General features: G+C 35.5%; 1 protein-coding gene across 1 annotated transcript in view; it reads left to right on the top strand.

The window, feature by feature from the left end:
* The window catches only part of PLA2R1 (phospholipase A2 receptor 1), a 118,509-nt gene extending 99,396 nt beyond the window's left edge, over positions 1–19,113 (top strand). The window contains exons 24-29 of the mRNA XM_061184414.1: positions 2,799–3,037; positions 4,616–4,784; positions 6,733–6,873; positions 8,719–8,835; positions 10,145–10,321; positions 12,824–19,113. Of these exons, the coding sequence (XP_061040397.1) occupies positions 2,799–3,037; positions 4,616–4,784; positions 6,733–6,873; positions 8,719–8,835; positions 10,145–10,321; positions 12,824–13,038 (1,058 nt within the window). The 3' untranslated portion in view covers positions 13,039–19,113. The remainder of the gene's footprint in view (positions 1–2,798; positions 3,038–4,615; positions 4,785–6,732; positions 6,874–8,718; positions 8,836–10,144; positions 10,322–12,823) is intronic.
* The last annotated feature ends 228 nt before the right edge of the window (positions 19,114–19,341 follow it).

Raw genomic sequence — 19,341 nt, 5'->3', positions numbered from 1 at the left:
CCCTAAAATGGTCTCTGTGGCTAAATATGGCAAACAGCACATTTCTAGATCTGATGAGCAGAACCCCCAATGACTTCTGGTATGAAATACCAAAGCTATAGTATTACAGGTAGCCAGTGGGGACATGAACATTGTGAATGCACTGTAAGTGACCTTGAGTAACAAAAATAAAAACAACAACAACAATAGCTCACATCTCATGCTTTTACTGAGTCCCAGGCTTCCCTAGAAGGCCATAATTTGTGTCTGGAGCTGTGTGGAATTCTAGGCAGCCTAGGGTACATATGCTTACTTGGAATATGAATTATACCTCTCAGTGTTGCATACATGTGAACTCTCTGATGATACTAAGTATCAACCCATCCTCAGAAAAGCAGTTCCAGAGAAATCCTCTTTCCTAGTTCACAGTTATCACTTTAGCATGGTAGTGGTCAGGAACTGAAAGATACCAGATCAGCTATAGCAAGAGTATTATGAGAAGAGCAGAGTCTCATCAGAAAAGAAATAATATCAATATATCATTACTTGTACACTTATGATGCACCTGGCACTGTGCCTTGCTTTTTATAAGTATTGTGCCGTAAAATCCTCCCGACACTTCTATGAAGTAGGTAAAAGTCTCCACATTTTACAGATGAGGAACTTGAGGCTTAGGAAAAATAAGTAACATACTCAAGTTCTCTCAAATACAATGATTCTATTCTAGGACCTTGATGTTGATCTCTTCTGGAAATGTACTCTCTGACCACTTTCTCTCTTTGATATTTTTGGGACTAACAATGTTTATGTTCTTTTGGAGATAGTATAGAGCAGTGGTGGTGGAGTTCAAATCCCACATGGGTTCCTATTCCACCTCTATAAATAAACTGTCAGTCAAGTTTCTTATCTTCTCTGAACCTTGATTTCTGCATCTGTAAAATGGAATAATAACTATCTCACAGACTCTACATATATACAATGCTTAGCAAGTTCCTAGCATGTGTTTAACAAACAATTGTTGCTTTTGTTATTATTGTTTCTATTACATTATTATTCAACTACACAAGTTCTTGTAGTCTACAATGAATATCCAAATTCTGACTCCTCTTCTTTGTGTGCCATGTGAGTATGTGTTTACATTGGGTTTCGAACCTAAAGTCTTTGATCTGCCTGAAAGAATAAAGATATCTGAATAAAAAGAGAGACAAGGGCAAAGTCAAGACCCCCAATTTTGAACTGGGTTTCCAATGGATCTTTCTCAGGGCAGCAGATGGCAAAATCATAGTGCTCAAGATCACTTATGTTTTGAAACTGGACGAAATCAATAACATAGGGAGAAATTCATATATGTGAAAATACAGGTGCACGACTTAGTGGGGAAAACCAGTTAAATTGGTATTTGGGTCACACATACAAAGAATTTCAGTTACTTTAATTTGAATAATTGTTATCATTTTTAAATGGCTACTTTGGTATTATGCTGGTTTTGTATAAATAACATTTAGTCTTGGTACATCAGCTGGCAAACAGAGTTCTACAAAGAAAAACAGATGATGAAAGCGTGGTCCATCAGAATTTAATTGGTGAATAGATTAATTTCACTTTGGTTTTACAATATGTACTACTGCTATATTGAGGTAACAGTTTCAGGAAAAGTCAGATCCTCACTCAGCCATTTTTATTTGGGAGAGTGTGACAAGAAGAGGAGAGGAGAGCAAGAAGCAGTATTTATTGAGTGCCTGGTGTGTTCCACATCCTATAGTAAGTGCTCTATGTGAATATCTCCTTGAATTTTACCCACACGCCTCTAACGAAGGCCTTGGTAATCTCTTACAGACCAGAAATTTAAAGTTTAGAGAGATTAACTGATTTGGCCATTTAGGGTCAGGACTGAGATTGAGTCCCAGGTCTTCAGACCTATCCACCGTGCTCCTTTTCAACCCCAAACGTGATACAAACCAGTATACAGAGAGAAACCCCAGCCACTTTGGATCAGACAGTTGAGAAATTCTTACCTTTTTTGTGTGTTTTAGGATGCCTAAACTCAGCCTAAAGATAGTACAGAACAAAAAGGCAAATGCACATAGTAAAGGAGAAACATCTGCATGTAACACATGAGCTTGGTTCTCACTTGATCACAGCCACTCATTTATACAAAGCACCAATGATCATGTGTGGGAAAACCTTGTCTTTTAATTTATAAATCTTGACTCTGATAGGTGGCATATTAATAATAATGGTTTATAAGAACTGTATGTATTTCTAAGCATTAACTTATTTCTTAACTTCTCTTTAGAAATTATACATGTTAGCATTAAACATGATAGCAACTATCATACAGTCTCAAAAGTTTAATAAAGTGTTATATTTGAGAATATGCACTTGTAAATTGTGTTTGCAAAGCAGTGTTTGACTACATTATATATGTTAATATTCTCTTAGTAAGTATTAAGTTCTGCCAGCGGCATGTGTTAGGCTGAGTGTACCTAGTAGAAGTAAACTTGCCTAAGGAGATCCTATCAGTTCCACCAAAAAGTGGTCAGTTTGACAAGGGATTGTCAAAAATGGGAAATCTAGAAATGATTCAATATATGCTTATATATATATTTAAAACTCATTCATTAAATTTCCTAAGTGTTTTCATTCTTTAGTATCACCTATGCTTACAGGTACTGTCTTCATTTTGAAATAGTCAATTCTGGGAAGAAAAACTCTGATGTTAACAACAGCATGGTTCATTGTACAGGGATCCATGCTAAGCTTTGCCTCCCCCTTTCTCATCCAGGTTCTACAAATAATTTTTGTTGTTCTTTTTCTAGATACTCCTGGACACAGTATAAATACATCTGATATGTATCCAATCCCCAATACCTTAGAATATGGAAACAGAACTTACAAAATAATTAATGCAAATATGACTTGGTATACAGCACTAAAAACCTGCCTGATGCACGGAGCAGAACTGGTCAGCATTACAGACCAGTACCACCAGTCTTTCCTCACTGTTATCCTCAACCGGCTAGGACATGCCCACTGGATTGGACTGTTCACTGAAGATGTAGGTGTCCTAAAATCCCTTGGACAATCTTTGCATAATTAAGTTTCATATCTACCTCCTTAGTGATATAGCCACTGAAATTAGCACAGGAAAAATAAAGCCATGAAATAACAGTAAATGTAACATTTAGGTAATTGGATTATACAATAACTACTGACCAACCTCATGAGCAGCATGTAACTACAAAAGGTGTCCCTTTTTAGAATAAACATCTACTTGCCTAATTTCTGGAAATTCATGCCCTTCAAAGTTTCTCTGAAGATGTCTGAAAAATTTCAGGATACTGACTTATATGTGCACTGGAATACATACTGAACTGAAGCACCTGCGTTTGGGTAATTTGTTGCATTTAAAGAATCCCCAAGAAAAATGAATCATGCTTCCTGCATAGAAATTCGGTTATTAATTAATTCAGTACCCCTTGGAATTTAACATGTGCATTACTTTCCCCCTCTAGGGAAATGGTTTGGAAAGTAATATTTTTAAATTTTTTTAAATAAAAGTATTACACACTCAAATAGCGAAAAGTAAATCTATACTATCCTGACCTCTAGTTCTACTCCTCAAAGTTAATCACTGTAAACAGTTTCTTGTGTGTCATTTAGAAATATTCTGTGTATGCGTATATATACACATGTAATGGATTAGTATGTATATTTTTTAAAAATATAAATGAGCTCATACTATATATACTGTCCTTAAGCTTGCTTTTAATTTAATATACGTTGTTCAGCGTTCTATGTCAGCTCATAAAAATCTAATACATTCTTTGAGACAGCAGCATATATGGATATACCACAATTTATTAAACCATTCTCATGTGAATGGACATTTGGGTACTTCCCAATTCTCACAATTCCAAACAATGCACAACAAATATCCTTGTACAAGTAGGATAAATCCCCAGGAATGAAGTTGCTAAGTACCCTGTATAAATTTTAACAAGTGATGGTGCCATATTGTCCTCTTAAAATTTTGTGCCAATTTACATGCTAACAACAGTGTATGATAACATCTAGTTTTTTCACATCCTTGCCAACACTGGGTATGTCAAAATTTTAATCCTTGCCAGTAGGATAGGTGAAAGGATGGTATTTCATGGTTGTTTATTGTATTTTTATATTACAGAATTTTTAACTTTATGTAGTCAATTTTGCTTTATGGCCTCTGGATTTTTTTTATCAGACTCGGAAAGATTTTTCCCATATCAAGAGTATAAAATATTTAGCCAAGTTTTCTTTAGCACTTTTATGTTTTCAATTATATGTATGAATCTTTGATCAATCTTAAATTTATTTTGGTGTAAAGAACAAGATATTGATTCAACTTCACTCTGATTGCTTACCAGGAAATTATGGTGGGAGGGAACCAAGGATTCCCAAAAACTAAAAAAGATATTGCTTATGGCAGATAGTCCTTTTTGTCAGGCCATATCCACAAGCTGTCCTAGACTTCCTGAAATATAAGTCTAGATGTGGAAATATAAATCCATGCATGAAGTGAGAGCTGCTCAGACAGCATTGGGTGATGTTGCCAGCATTCATGGCAAGGAAATGATGGCTCAATTTCCCTCCACAGAATGGTCTTAATTTTGACTGGTCAGATGGCACCAAATCTTCCTTCACTTTTTGGAGAGACGATGAGTCATCCTTCCTGGGTGACTGTGTTTTTGCCGACACCAGTGGACACTGGAGTAGCACAGCCTGTGAGTCATATCTGCAAGGAGCCATTTGTCATGTGCCAACAGGTAGGTTCAATTCTATTCAACTCAAGAAATACATACTGTGAACCTACTGTGTGCAAGGCACTGTGCTAAGCAAGAACTATGAGGGAAAGTAGTAAGAATTATCTGCCCTCATGAAGCATTTGGTCTGGTAGGTGATGTACAAATAAGTGTTACACGAGGCAGGGCTACCAAATGATATAAGAGCCATAGCAAGTGCTGTGGGGGGATAGCAAGAAAATAGACACATCAGATCCACTTGGGGAAAAGCAAAAAGGCTTCTTGAAGAACATGACTGTGAAGATTGGTCTTAAAGAATGGGTGTGATCAGGAAATGATGGGACATGGAGAAGCATTCTGAGCAGAAAAGCTTGGGCAGACATGGGAGGAAAAAAGGACTGGGCATGTAGCTGAGCAAAGCTGGTGTTGAGATTTCCTGCATGGCAGGTTTTTGGTAAGAGAGAGGTAGGAAATCAGGCTAGAAACATAGGTTAGGAGCATGTGTGGCGGACCTTGAATACCACTGAAGATTTATGTTTAAGTCAAAGACTAATAGGATTCTAGGGCCATCATCATCCTCATCATCATCATCATCATGGTAATAATATTTATATTTATATTATATATGTATATATAAAACATGACAATAATGATAATAATATCTCATTACACTGAATGTTCACCTCGCCCAACCAGATGAACATTATTTTAAAGATGAAACTTAAACTCAGAACATTAAATAGCTTCCTGAAGATCTCACAGATGTCTGTCAACAGCACCAGGAGCAGAAGCCAAGTTTCCTTGATCTCTGATGTCGTGTTTATCCCATTAAATCAGGTCCCCTTTCCTTTGATTGCTATGGTGTACAAAAAGAAATTTCCTTAACACTAACTGGTTTCTTTTTAAATCTCTCATTTAGTAAGTGTGCATGTATTTACTTACTCTCTGGATACTATAAGTCAAATAGCACACATATTACATAACCAGCTCAAAACAATTCAGGACAAAAATGTAAATGATAGCCATATGTATTGGGAAAGCTAATTCTCCTTCTAAAACACCATGCAGTTATCCTTCTTTTTTCAATAACGCTACATTTATTGAGTGCTTAAGTGACAGGCACTAGCTCACCTAAACTTCTTAAGTTGTAAGAAAGATGTTATTGTTAGCTCTCTTTTACGTGTGTGGGAGTGTGGGGAAGATAGGTAACATACCCACAGCCATGCACCTAGGATCTCAGTGTGGGTGCGTCTGACGCTCATGCTTGCCCTCTGAAACAAAGACTTCCCTAAATTCCCCTTAGTTATGTGTTGTGTTATGTCATGTCATGATATATGTTATGTTATGATATGTTACATTATGTTATGTTATGTTATACTATGTTATGTTATGCTATGATATATTATGTTATACTAATGTTACATTATGATATGTTGTGTTATGTCATGATATATGTTATGTTACATTATGTTATGATATGTTATGATATATTATGTTATACTATGTTATGTTATGTTATGATATGTTACTTTATTGAATGCTTTATTTTCTCTAAGTTGACTAGCAGGTAAGGATTTACTAAATCTTCAGCACTGAATGGAACACATTCTGTACATTTGGAAGTGTCTTTTACCAACTTCATTCAGCTGCCAGTATTTCTCTGAATCACATCCCCCAGTTTTTCCAACCTTTAGGACACTAATTGTAAATATTAAAGATAACACCCAAACTAAGCCTATGAAGCTATGCATTAATATACCCTGTTATGTGTAGGTAAAGATTATTTCTGCCAGACATGCTATAAGCCATTCCAGTTTTGTAATCATTTACATTAAACCCACTCTTTCAGAGTATTATCATGAAAATCTCATTACATATATTTATCTTGGTCTTTCATAGAATGTAATGCAATGTTTATCTCAATAAGTGAACCCAGTCACCACACTGAAATCATAACTGATTTTGTTCATAGAAACAAGACCATTTGGATACCCAGAGTTGTGCTCAGAAACATCTATTCCCTGGATAAAATTCAAAAGTAATTGCTACAGTTTTTCTACAGTCTTAGACAGTACGAATTTTGAGGCTGCTCATGAATTTTGCAAAAAGGAAGGTAATGCTTTTGTTGTGGTAAAATGCTTTCAATGTGTTCCTTCTTGACATTTCAGTAAACAATGTAGTGTTCTTCATTTGTCTGATTATTTAGTGATTTCAGAAGCAACAAAAACAATTGCAAAAGTAAATATTATTGAATTTGCTTGTTTGGGGGATGGCTAATATGTTCAATGTTCAGTATACAATTAAAAACCCAAGACGTTGTCTCAGGATACTGCACTTTCCCAAAAAAGTGTTCCCTTGGAATGAATTTGAATTATGAAGCTTTAATGTTCCTGAAAATTAATATTCTATTCTTTAAGTACAAGCTTGTATCTTTTAATAATTGTCATACTACTTTTAAAATTCTAATCAAAAATTACTAACAATGGAAACTTTCACTTTTCAAAGCCTGAGCTTTTTAATTTTTTATTGAAGTATAGTTGATTTACAATGTGTTAGTTTCTGGTGTACAGCAAATTGATTCAGATATGGATAGATAGATAGTTAGAAATACAGATATATATTCTTTTTCAGATTCTTTTCCATTATAGGTTATTATAAGGTATTGAATATAGTTCCCTGCGCAACACAGAAGGACCTTGTTGTTTATCTATTTTATACATAGTAGTATGTATCTGTTAATCCCAAGCTCCTATCTTATACCTCCCCCAACTTTCCCCTTTGGTAACCATAAGTTTGTTTTCTATGTCTGTGAATCTGTTTCTGTTTTGTAAATAAGTTCATTTATTTCATTTTTTTAGATTCCACATATAAGTGATATCATATGATATTTGTCTTTTTCTGTCTGCCTTACTTCATTTAGTATGATAATCTCTAGGTCCATCCATGTTGCTGAAAATGGCATTATTTCATTCTTCTTTATGGCCAATATTCTGTTGTGTATATATACCATATCTTCTTTATCCATTCATCTGTTGATGGACACTTTAGGTTGCTTCCATGTCTTGGCTATTGTAAATAGTGCTGCTATGAACGTTGGGGTGCCTGTATCTTTTCAAATTAAGAGTTTTCATCTTTTCTGGATATATGTCCAGGAATGGAATTGCAGGATCATATGGTAACTCTATTTTTCATTTTTTAAGGAACCTCCATACTGTTCTCCATAGTGGCTGCACCAATTCACATTCCCACCAACAGTGTAGGAGGATTCCCTTTTCTCCGCACCCTCTCCAGCATTTACTATTTGTAGACTTTTTGATGATGGCAATTCTGACTGGATAGCATCTCAATATTATTGAGATGATATCTCAGTATAGTTTTGATTTGCATTTCTCTAATAATTAGCAATGTTGAGCATCTTTTCATGTGCCTGTTGGTCATCTGTATGTCTTCTTTGGAGAAATGTCTAATTAGGTCTTCCGTCTATTTTTTGATTGGGTTGTGTTTTTTTGGATATTGAGCTGTATGAGCTGTTTGTATATTTTGGAAACCAAGCCCTTGCTGGTCGCGCTGTTTCCAAATATTTTCTCCCATTCCATAGGTTGTCTTTTCGTTTTGTTTATGCAAAATTTATAAGTTTAAATAGGTCTCATTTGTTTACTTTTGCTTTTATCTCTTTTGCTTTGGGAGACTGACCTAAGAAGACATTGCTATGATTTATGTCAGAGAATATTTTGCCTACATTCTCTTCTAGGAGTTTTATGGTGTCATGTCTTATATTAAATCTTTAAACCATTTTGAGTTTATTTTTGTGTATGGTGTGTGAAGGAGTGTTCTAACTTCATTGATTTACATGCATCAAAGCCTGAGCTTTATGAATTATGGTATAGAAGAAATTATTTTAATTGTATTTACATGTAAACACAAATAGTTATTCATTTGCTGTTTGTCTCTTTTATAGGATCTAATCTTTTAACAATCAAAGATGAAGCTGAAAATTCATTTCTCCTAGACCAGCTTTTAGCTTTCAGTTCTTCTGTCCAGATGGTTTGGCTGAATGCTCAGTTTGATGGTGACAGTAAGTGGCTGGGTAGAGAAGAGGAGAGGGCATAAATAAATACACAGTGGTCAAGGCTGACGGAAATGGCATCTGCAAACCAGAAAACTTTCCTTGGATACATTGCTGTTTAAAAAAATAGCATAAATCCTAAAGCCATTTCTTCCAAAGACATCATTGCTAACCCCTTTTTATACTCTCTTGCCCTTTTGAAATAATCCCAGAAAACCAAAAATGAAAACAAACAAGTTTATCTTATACTTAATCTTGCATTATGAAGATGCTTGGCTGGAACTTTGTGTTCACAGACTTAGTCATAGACACCAAACCATATTTACTTGAAAATACCCCAGGTTTCTAAATGTTATAAGAGCACAATAGAGTTATGGAAATGTTTCAGTGATAAATAGCGCTAGTAGAATTGTTATTTGCTACTCATAAAAACCAGAGTTTGTAATCAGATGAGAGCATGCTATTCTTTTCTTCATGTAACTGATGGTTGTTGAAAGTACTTGTAAAGAAAATTACTTTAACTGGTATAGAGAACTTGTTACAGTGGTGTACCAAGGTGGAGGATGGGTCCATGCTGGCAAGGAAGAGTATTTCAATCACCGACATTGCTTAAAATTTCTAGCACAGGGTGATAATAAAAAGCTGACTGACTTATGCTTAGTTTTATTCTTTGTTTTAAATCCTTTTCAGACAAGGCACTCTCTTATCACCTACACATGGATGGATTCTACCACTGCCCCCACTCCTTGGTATACCACTGGCTTGTTTTTTAAAGAAGCTCACTGTACTCTGTGCTCATAAAGGACTGTTTGCAACTACTTGATTTCTAAGATATTCAATATACTGAAGTAATGAAGTTTTTTTTCTTTAAGCTTTTAAGTTCAAACTACAATTTTATTATTCTATCTACAAATCTAATAAATTTTAAGGGGCACTTTACAAAAAAAAGAAGCTCACTGTAAAATTCTTTTAGAAAGTGATCTACTTTGTAATGATATAGCTGTTAAGACTTTAAATGATTTCTTTAAATTGTTTGTAATGATAGGGAATATTTCAAATTCAAACTGTTACATTAAGAAACATGATATCTTGAATGAACTAAATTAGAACAATATATCTAAAATAAAGAGAGTTGTTCACAAGGCAACTTTACTTATACCTACCTTTTGATGTTGAGTTCATGATTGTACCTACTGAGTTGAATGCATCAGATAAGGAGAGAGTCTCATTAAATTTAGGGGCTGCTTTTTAAGGTTCATTCCAGACTTAGTATGTTTGATAACCATGCACATAATTCATGTTAGCATTTTTTCCACAGATGAAACCATAAAGTGGTTTGATGGAACTCCTGCAGACCAGTCAAACTGGGGTATTAAGAAGCCAGAGATGGACCACGTCAAACCCCATCTGTGTGTTGCCCTGAGGATTCCCGAAGGAGTGTGGCAGTTATCCTCATGTCAAGACAAAAAAGGATTTATATGTAAAATGGAAGCAGGTGGGTAAAGTTAGAAGGTAAATCTTCATTTTGCTTCTACCTTGACTAAAGTTAACCCACCTCTTTAGCACTTAAAGCTTTTAAAATCTAAGTATTCAGAGAATATTCAGATAGATTCTAACGTTATCGTCTTGTTTTACATCAAACAAGTCAGAGAACATTTCAGCTCCTTCCTCTGATATGAAGAAAAAATATCATTATAAATCAAATCAAAGACTATGACTTTCTTGTGTCACCCTAGCTGTTAACTTAATGGGCAAAAAAGAAGTTTACCTCAAGCAAATAGAGCTGGGAATGTAAACCAGCAGCCCTCATTCTGGCAGCTGCTACTCAGAATTTTAAGCTCCATCTTTGGTCCCAGGAAATATAATTCAGGTCTAGGTATCCTTGTTGCGGATAAGTAGATGTGATTCTCTATTGCAAGCCATAATATATTATAAAAGTCATATAACTTCATCTTGAGCTATATACTTAGTTTGTGGTGATTATAAATAATTTTAGAAATATAAGCCAGAAAATTCTAGTCAGTTGCAAATAATAGAGCTTTCTAAGAGAAGACGTTAACAAGGATCATTAACAGTGGGAAGGTGTTTATAGTAATCACAACAGTTTCTAGATGCAGGTATTAATAAAGAAGGAGGGATTGATATGGCCTGGGCTCCTGAAGAAAACTTCATAGATGGGATGAGTCTTTGGAATCGCAAAAGATAATGAGAATAGAGGAGGGAAGGAATATTGGATAAAAGGTCCAGAATGACTAAAGGCAGAAACTGAGAATGAGCCTAGACTGGACCACGTTAGGTGGTGTTGGGAATAAAACCGTATTACTGTAGGATCCATCCACAGAAAGTGCTGGGCTAAAGAGCTGAACTCCATGGTGAAGGACACAGGGAACCCCTACATGCTCTAGAGACACCAACAGTAGAGTCACACCCATCTGATGTAAAGGGAGACTGTTGTAATTTGAGTGATAGAACTGGGAACAAAAAAGGGAAGGTGGAAATGGGAAAAGAGAATCATCAGGCTTTGGTGACTGATTAGATATTGGGAATTAAAGAGCAAAAACTGGTAGGTGTGGGAACCAAACTTTGAAGCTCCGAAAGTGTGGATATCAACTCTGTGTGGAAACCATGACTAACCTATTAGTGTGCCCAAGCAACCACTAGCATTCAACTATCAAGAACAAATCAGAAACACCTCATGTCTGTTCAGGACTTTAAAGCTTCCTGTACTACATAGGACACCTCTTTTATCCTACACAGCAACTTTCCAAGGCAGTGAAGCAGATACAGTATTCCCATGTTACAGATGAGAAAAGTACTTGTCCAAACGGAGACTACATGGAAAACCACACGCCACATTTTCTGATTCCATATGCCCCTTCTATACCTGCCCGCTGCCTCCATCCTGAGAATGAATACTCGTTCAACAGTCTTTCTTTAAAATGTATCTTTACACATACACAATACTACATGTTTTCAATAATATTATGCAAAAGTATACAATGTTATTTTAAAATTGCAAAATCGAGGTGTTTTTTTTTTTAAAGTGTATTTTTGCCATTGGTAATGTTGACATTTCTTTTAAGAGTGAATGGGCATAAGTAGTGCACTAAGGCACTTCCTCCACTCACAAATCCTTTACTGCTCTGCCTCTGGGTCATTCCCTACATATTTCTCTGGATCTTTGCTTAAATCAAAAATAGCAGAGTTCAAACTGTGATATAGAGTCTACTTGGAAAAGATACATTCTTACAGTAGAAAATCCTCAAACAGAAACCCTCTAACTTTTTGAATGGGGGAGCTATTATTCATTTCCCAAGATTCTTGAGATTTAAAAGGTGAGAAGGTGCTGATTTTTTTAATCTTTGCAAAAAGCCAGGGAGGTTACCGTTGCTGGACCAACTCCACATCAGATCCCAACAAAACTGAGTTCCTTGCAGGCAGGGACTATATTTTACTCATATTTTTAATGCAGCACAGTGCTGAAACTGGATGGGGATTCTTCAGCTTAAAAAAAAAAAGCAGTGTATGTGTTTGTGAGCACTAATAATGATTATTATAAATCAGGGGTCAGCAAACTTTTCTTTAAAGGACCAAATAGTAAATATTTCAGGCTGTAGGAGCGATATGGTTTCTGTCACACTGCCTTTGTAGCACAAAAGCAGCCATAGACAATAGAAACATTATTAGTGTGGCTGAGTTCTAATAAAACATCATTTGTAAAAACAGGTGCCCAGATTTGATCCATGGACCATTATTTGCTGAGCCCTGCTATAAGCAATGACATAACTTTGCTGATCAAAAGGAAATTTTCATCTCAGTATTTTTTGTATTTGATTTTAGATATTCACACAGTAAATGAGGATCCAGGAAAATGTAGGTTTAGAACAGTAGAGAAAGTTTTGATTTTTCATAGAAATAATAAAATAGAAAGTAACTATGTGACAGTATCTATCTTACTACTTGTCATTGAAGTTTTCTTTTTTTCATCTTCTTTCAGGACCAAGTCACAGCATTATACCCCTTGCAGTAGCAGTGACACTGATAGTAATTCTGGCGATTTCCACACTTTCCTTCTGCATATACAAGCACAATAGTGGTATCTTCAGGAGACTTGCACAGTTTGGAAATCCTTACTATCCTGCAACCAACTTTAGTACAGTACATTTAGAGGAAGATATTCTCATTTCTGATCTTGAGAAGAATGACCAATAATAATGAAGTGAGAGGATGCCACGGCCATGAGAATGAGTAAAGAAGAGTACTTTCCTTTACAGACCAGACGCCGCTCTAATGTGAATCGTGTCACCATTTTAATTGTTCTTAAAATGATTACTGGTTTTGAATTGTAACCAAATCAGACAGGTGTTCATTTATTCATTTCCTCGAACTGTGATCTATTCTTTAAAAGGGGAGATTTTACAATGGCTATTCTTCAGAAAACAAAAACTATTAAAAGAAACTCCCAAATGAAAGCTCTCAAACCAATGTGAATAATAGTTTTTGCATTAATATGCTTCTACCAAAAATTTTTGGGAATTTTAAAACTAATCTGATATCTATTCAGACATTTACCAATACTCATTCCATTAAAAGAGAGAGACAGAGAAAAGCAAAACAAATTTTAAAGTCCTACACTTGTATAAGAGAGAAAAAAGAAAAGGCTTTTGAGAGGTTTCTTGTTTGTTTTTTAATTTGATCAGATTAACAGCAGGGTTTGGAAAACACTAATTTCTAAGCTTAAAACTCACAGGTTCTGGGCTCTATACTAGTATTTAGGGTGACATTCATTTTATTAGTTCTGACTTCTCAAACTAAAGGAGAAGAAAAATAACCTTTCTTTAAATAGTAAAAATCTTGGTTAGCAGCACAATTTCATAAGCAACCATGCAATGTGGCCTAAAATCATCAATTACTAAATGATGACAAAGTTGGATAGTTAAAAAGATCTTATAGATAGGCTCAGAGGAACTTATTGTGATCCTAATATTGTTAAAATTCACGAGCTTTATCAAAGACTAAAGGTATAAAATGTATACCACTCCTAACAACCAAAAGATATAAAATGTAACTTGAATTTAAAGGGGAAAAATGAAAGATGTGAATTACAGTTTCATTAGAACAAGACAAGTACTAAATAAATTACTCTCCAGTAGTAATCTAGATACCTTTGCTATATAAAGGGAGGGGAGTTCTACTGAGTAAACTATGGTTTGGGGGAACCAACTCCATTTGCATTGGGCTAGTTCATGCAGTCAGTAAAAAATGATTAAAAGTATGATACTATCCATAAATTAAAACTCACAGATTTGATCTTCCTTCATTAATTTCTTATAAAGAAAAAGGACTTCAAAATCAATGTTCAAAAGTTTACTCATTGTGTAAATGTTTATTGAGTTCCTGTTAAGAACCAAGAGCCATTCTAGAAATTGGAGGTATTGGGGCGAGCACTTATTTTCGAATGAAGGAAAACCAACAGTAAACCAGTAAAGAAATGCATAAGAAGAAAATATCAGGTGGTCATGAAAATTAAGTAAGGTCCTGTGATAGAGAGAAACTGGGGGAGTCTCCCTAGAGTGTGCATTTTAGTTATTACAACCAGCTGCCTCAAAACTGGTGGCAAGTAGTCACAAGACGGAGCTTGGGAGAAAGTATGAATAAGTTTCTAAGTGGAAAACTATCATCATTAGAAATACAGTTTGAAGAACGTGTCCTAAGAATGAAGTCCTTGCGGCCTGAAACAATTAATACAGCTTCCAAAAGCAGCTCTTTGCTACTGGTGTGCAGTTTACACACTGAGACAATCTACTTCCACAATTTTGTTTGTTTGGGGACTTTATTTTTTTTTAAGATATTACATTATGTGACAGTTGTATATTTATGACTCAAAAGAAAAATTGGCTTGGACTAACCAGATGTTATAAAAGCTCAATTTAATCATCTGTCAAGTGAAATTAAAGTTCTGTTCTTTTTAGTGGACTTGGCAAAAACTGCTAATCAATTATCCTTCCAGTCAAGGTATATTGAAGTTGAATAGTCAGTCACACATAAAAATTTGACAAAGTACGTCATTAGTAAAGTGGTTTTGCAGGAAAAAAAACTGTACTGCTTGTCAGTGCTCTGTACCTTGATATTTAGTATTGAACCACATCCTAATGGACAGATCATGCGCTGCTTCCCATTACTGAAATTTCAGAAATAGGAATGACTGAAATACTGTTTTATTCACATACGTGCACTTTTAAAAACTTTCTTCCACAACAGTTTTTAATCTGAGCTAGATTTCATGCTATACATGAAAAGAAAAAAGTAGCAGGGTCACAAACTCATTCACACACAATTAATGTGCCCCCTCCAAAAAACAGTCAATTATTTTCTATAACGCTGAGTAAAAGAAACTCTTGGATTTTTCCAATTGAAGGTATACTGGGCTCTTCCAATTCCAACAGTCTTCTTTCAGTTTAAATGTTTCTTCTATTGAAAGTTCCACTCCCTATCAAGGGTGCATTACATGGTCTCATTAGATAAACATTCAGTCTTCCGGAGTTTCCATTCCCTCCTCAAAATGGTGGTTGGATGTATGAGAACTTGTTGTGTCCTTGTGGTACGGGGGGGAGTAGGTGATAACTGACTGTGGCTGTGTTATCTGGTGTCCACTGATGGTAGTTGTCTGGCCCACACCTGGGAATTCTACTGGCATCTCTATGAAGTCTGTATCTGGTGTAACCTGTAGTCTAGTCTCTTTGGACTGGCCCCATCCTGGCTTTCCCTGGCATTGCCTTATCCCTGGCTGTGACTCCCATTCAATTCCCCACCTGGACATTACAGTTCTTGGCAATAAGGCCATGTCACCTCTGCAGCACTATCAGTTACTCCCTTGGTCAGGGGAGGCTTAATATGGGACCAAACAATCCCAAAATCTCATTGGCTTAACACAGCAAAGGTTTATTTTTCATCCACACCAACATGGGCTTGCAGGAAGACTTTGCTCTATTCAGTTATTCATGGGTCCAGGCTCCTCCTAAATAGTAGGTCCTCCATCTCCTAAGGCCTTGGTTTCCTCAGTGGGTCCCCTACCCCTGCCTGACAGAAGAAGTTAGAGATCTATCTTCAATTAATTATGTAGCTTCCATGGGCTATGGAAATACATTCTCTAAGTTAACAGTCTTTAAATTGAGCATATGCACCCTGTGGATACATAAAGACTTCCAAGGGATACAGGGGCATGGATATTTTTAAGGAGCTCAGTTTCCAGACTCATTAACCTTTTTATATATTCTTTCTTAGAATTGACTTGCCTGAGATCAAGGTGTCATGCTGGTTCTTCTTTCCCACCTCTTTTTGTAGAAATGTCCTTTTCTACCTCAAAAAAAAAAAAAAAGACATGTCTTTTACTCCAAATATTATGATGATGCCTTCTCTTGGTAAAATCCTCCATGGCACCAGACAAAGACAAAATTTCAAAATAATGATGTCAGTGAAACTTCTTTTAACAAAGGAATTTATAAACGCATGTAAATTCTCATGTCCTCCTCTGTTTTCATACATTTTTCTGTTAAGGATGAAGTGGTGAATTAGGAAAGGGTTATTTTGCCCCATGTTAGGATAGTCTAAATTAATATGCATTGTGTATATATATATATATATATATATATATATATATATATATAAACAGCAGGAAAGATAACTGCCTTCCTTTGAGACTTTATCTCATCCGGCCCCTGTCTATTATGAAAGACTATTTCTAGAGAGAAAATCTAGGGAAAGCAAAGTAAAGACAGTGCAACTATTGATAAGACCCTGATGTGTTACTTTATCTGGGCTAAGAACTCATAGCAAGACTTTGCGCTTTATTTATCTTAGATTTTTAACTGAGATTTGGGGATGAGTATTATCATGCTTATTTGAATTGAAAAATGAAATCAGACTTTTTTGAACATTGTCTTATTTGGATCATTTCTTTGACAATGAAGATTGGCTTTACCAATTAAGTTTTATGATGAACATTTTCATTAAATTGGATGAACTATATGTGCAACTCCAGTGTTCTGATTAAAACATGTATTAATATAAAGACATTTTAATAGAAAAGTAGTATCAACAAAAGTATGATAAAATTAACAATGTTTTATTTTTCCAAACCTTACTTTGTATGCCAGGTAAAGCAAGGTGCCCATAAGTGAAAGAGTAACAGGCAAAATTGATAGTCATTTTAAAAAGGAGTAGAGAACTCAAGTTTCTGGGTCTAGAAACACAACACGGCACTTCCACTCACATACCATTGGCCAGAGTTAGTCACAGGGTCCATCCTAACTGCAAGGAAGTCTGGGAGGTCTCCCGGTGTGCTCAGGAAGGAGAGGTTAATGGACTACAGTGAGCCCCAGCAATCTCTGCCAGATTTTCTCAGCACATATAGCTACAAAAGAAAGGGAGCGGGGGAATAGAATTCATGCTGAATCCTGGCTCATTCTAGCAATTTTTAATTAATATTAATTAATTTCTTCTATGATACATCCATTTCATTAAGAGATGCATTACCTATAACATTTTAGTTTTATATATACTGATTATTTATTAACCATTGTAATATATTCATGTTGGTCTGATCAACTGTGTGCTGATAGTAATTGAAATGGCAACTCAATACAGAAGAAAATGTATAACACTGCCTATGTTCACAGGGAAATTTTTAAAAATAATTTTAACTTATATACATATTTTACTACAGGCAAATATGGCAAGGAAATGAATAAAACAGTTTCAAGAATAAAAATATTAGGATAAAATTCCGTGTGGAGATTAGAATGGATATACAAGACTAAACAGAAAAAGAAACAAGACTCTCTGACTGCTAAGAGCTTGTTTCTGTGTCTTTCTATCTTTAAATAGACTGTGATAGAATTCAAATTATCATGGTATCACCAATCAAAAGAAATAGGGCTCCTTGGTGAAGTGGTTGATTCCAGGTCTGGGGCAGGAAAAATACAAGATGAAACTGAAATATCTTGCGATGCTAGAAAGTAAGGAAATGCTTACAAAAAGATGGGGTCATGTCCAAAGGACATAGGACTAACCTGAAGGAGTTCCCAATGGCCAAATTTGGAACACTTTGAGAAGCAAAATAAAAATAGTATTGGATTTTAAGCATAGAATAAATATCTATGAATCCATATTAATGTAAATAAATAAATGAATGAATAAATAAGTAAATCGGGGAGAAGCAACAGTTCTTTTCTACAGAAGAATCCCAATTAAAAAAAATGTAGAAGGAGGGGCTTCCCTGGTGGCGCAGTGGTTAAGAATCTGCCTGCCAATGCAGAGAACACGGGTTCGAGCCCTGGTCTGGGAAGATCCCACATGCCGCGGAGCAACTAAGCCCGTGAGCCACAACTACTGAGCCTGTGCGTCTGGAGCCTGTGCTCCGCAACGGGAGAGGCTGCGACAGTGAGAGGCCCGCGCACCGCGATGAAGAGCGGCCCCCGCTTGCCACAGCTGGAGAAAGCCCTCGCACAGAACCGAAGAGCCAACACAGCCAAAAATAAATTAATAAATTAGTTAATTTTAAAAAAATGTAGAAGGAATGACAGAAAAATCACCATTAGGAAAACACAACAGTAATAATTGTTACAGGCAAGATCCACCAGTGGGTGCTAAAATTCGTGGATGAACATTTAAGGAGAAATGGGAAATTTTCATAGCTTTCAAATAGTGCCTCCAAAATAGTCATTAATTACAACTGGAAAGTACTAACTTTACAATGGAGAAAACTCTTTAATCATGTAATCAAGGTTAACTTAAGCAGTAATAAGCCACATCAGCATCATGTATCCTCTAGTATGATGCCCTGAGAAGGGCACATGACTTTTTTGGTATCCACCCCAAAATAATGTATAATCCCAATTTAACAATAAAAAATATCAGACAAATCCGAATTGACGAACATTACACAAAATAACTGATGACTTCAGCAGTGTCCAGGTCATGAAAGATAAGGAAAGATTGAGGAAATGTCACAGATTGGAGGAGAATAAGGAGACATGACAACTAAATGCAAAGTAGAATCCTGGATTGGATCCTGGAATGGAAAATGCACGTTATGGAAAAATATGAAATTAAAATCTATAGTTAGTAGTGCTGTATCAGTATTAATTTCTTAGTTTTAATGATTGTACTATGTTTATATATGTACCATTAGAGGAAGTTGGGTGAATGGTGTATAGGAATTCTCTGTACTGTGTTGGCAAATTTTCTGTAAATCTAAAATTATTTCAAAATAAAAAGTTAAAAATCTGCTATGATATTAGATTCCACTGGATATATTGAAAGGGTGACATGACGTGTTTACTTTTAAATGTCATTATAATTTGATGAAAATTGCATCCTAATTATAAAAAATTTTAGCTGTCAAATTAGAAATGTAGGAAGTGATATACATTTTTTTCAAAATTCTTTTAGGAAGTATGCAAGCAAAAATGTTTGAGGACTACTGCTGTATGACATTCTTTTCTCCTGCCCCAA

The sequence above is a fragment of the Eubalaena glacialis genome, chromosome 1 (genome assembly GCF_028564815.1).
Source record: "Eubalaena glacialis isolate mEubGla1 chromosome 1, mEubGla1.1.hap2.+ XY, whole genome shotgun sequence".
Taxonomy (NCBI): domain Eukaryota; kingdom Metazoa; phylum Chordata; class Mammalia; order Artiodactyla; family Balaenidae; genus Eubalaena; species Eubalaena glacialis.
The sequence above is the reverse complement of the archived record's forward strand: the minus strand, read 5'-3'. Positions and strand labels throughout refer to the sequence as shown.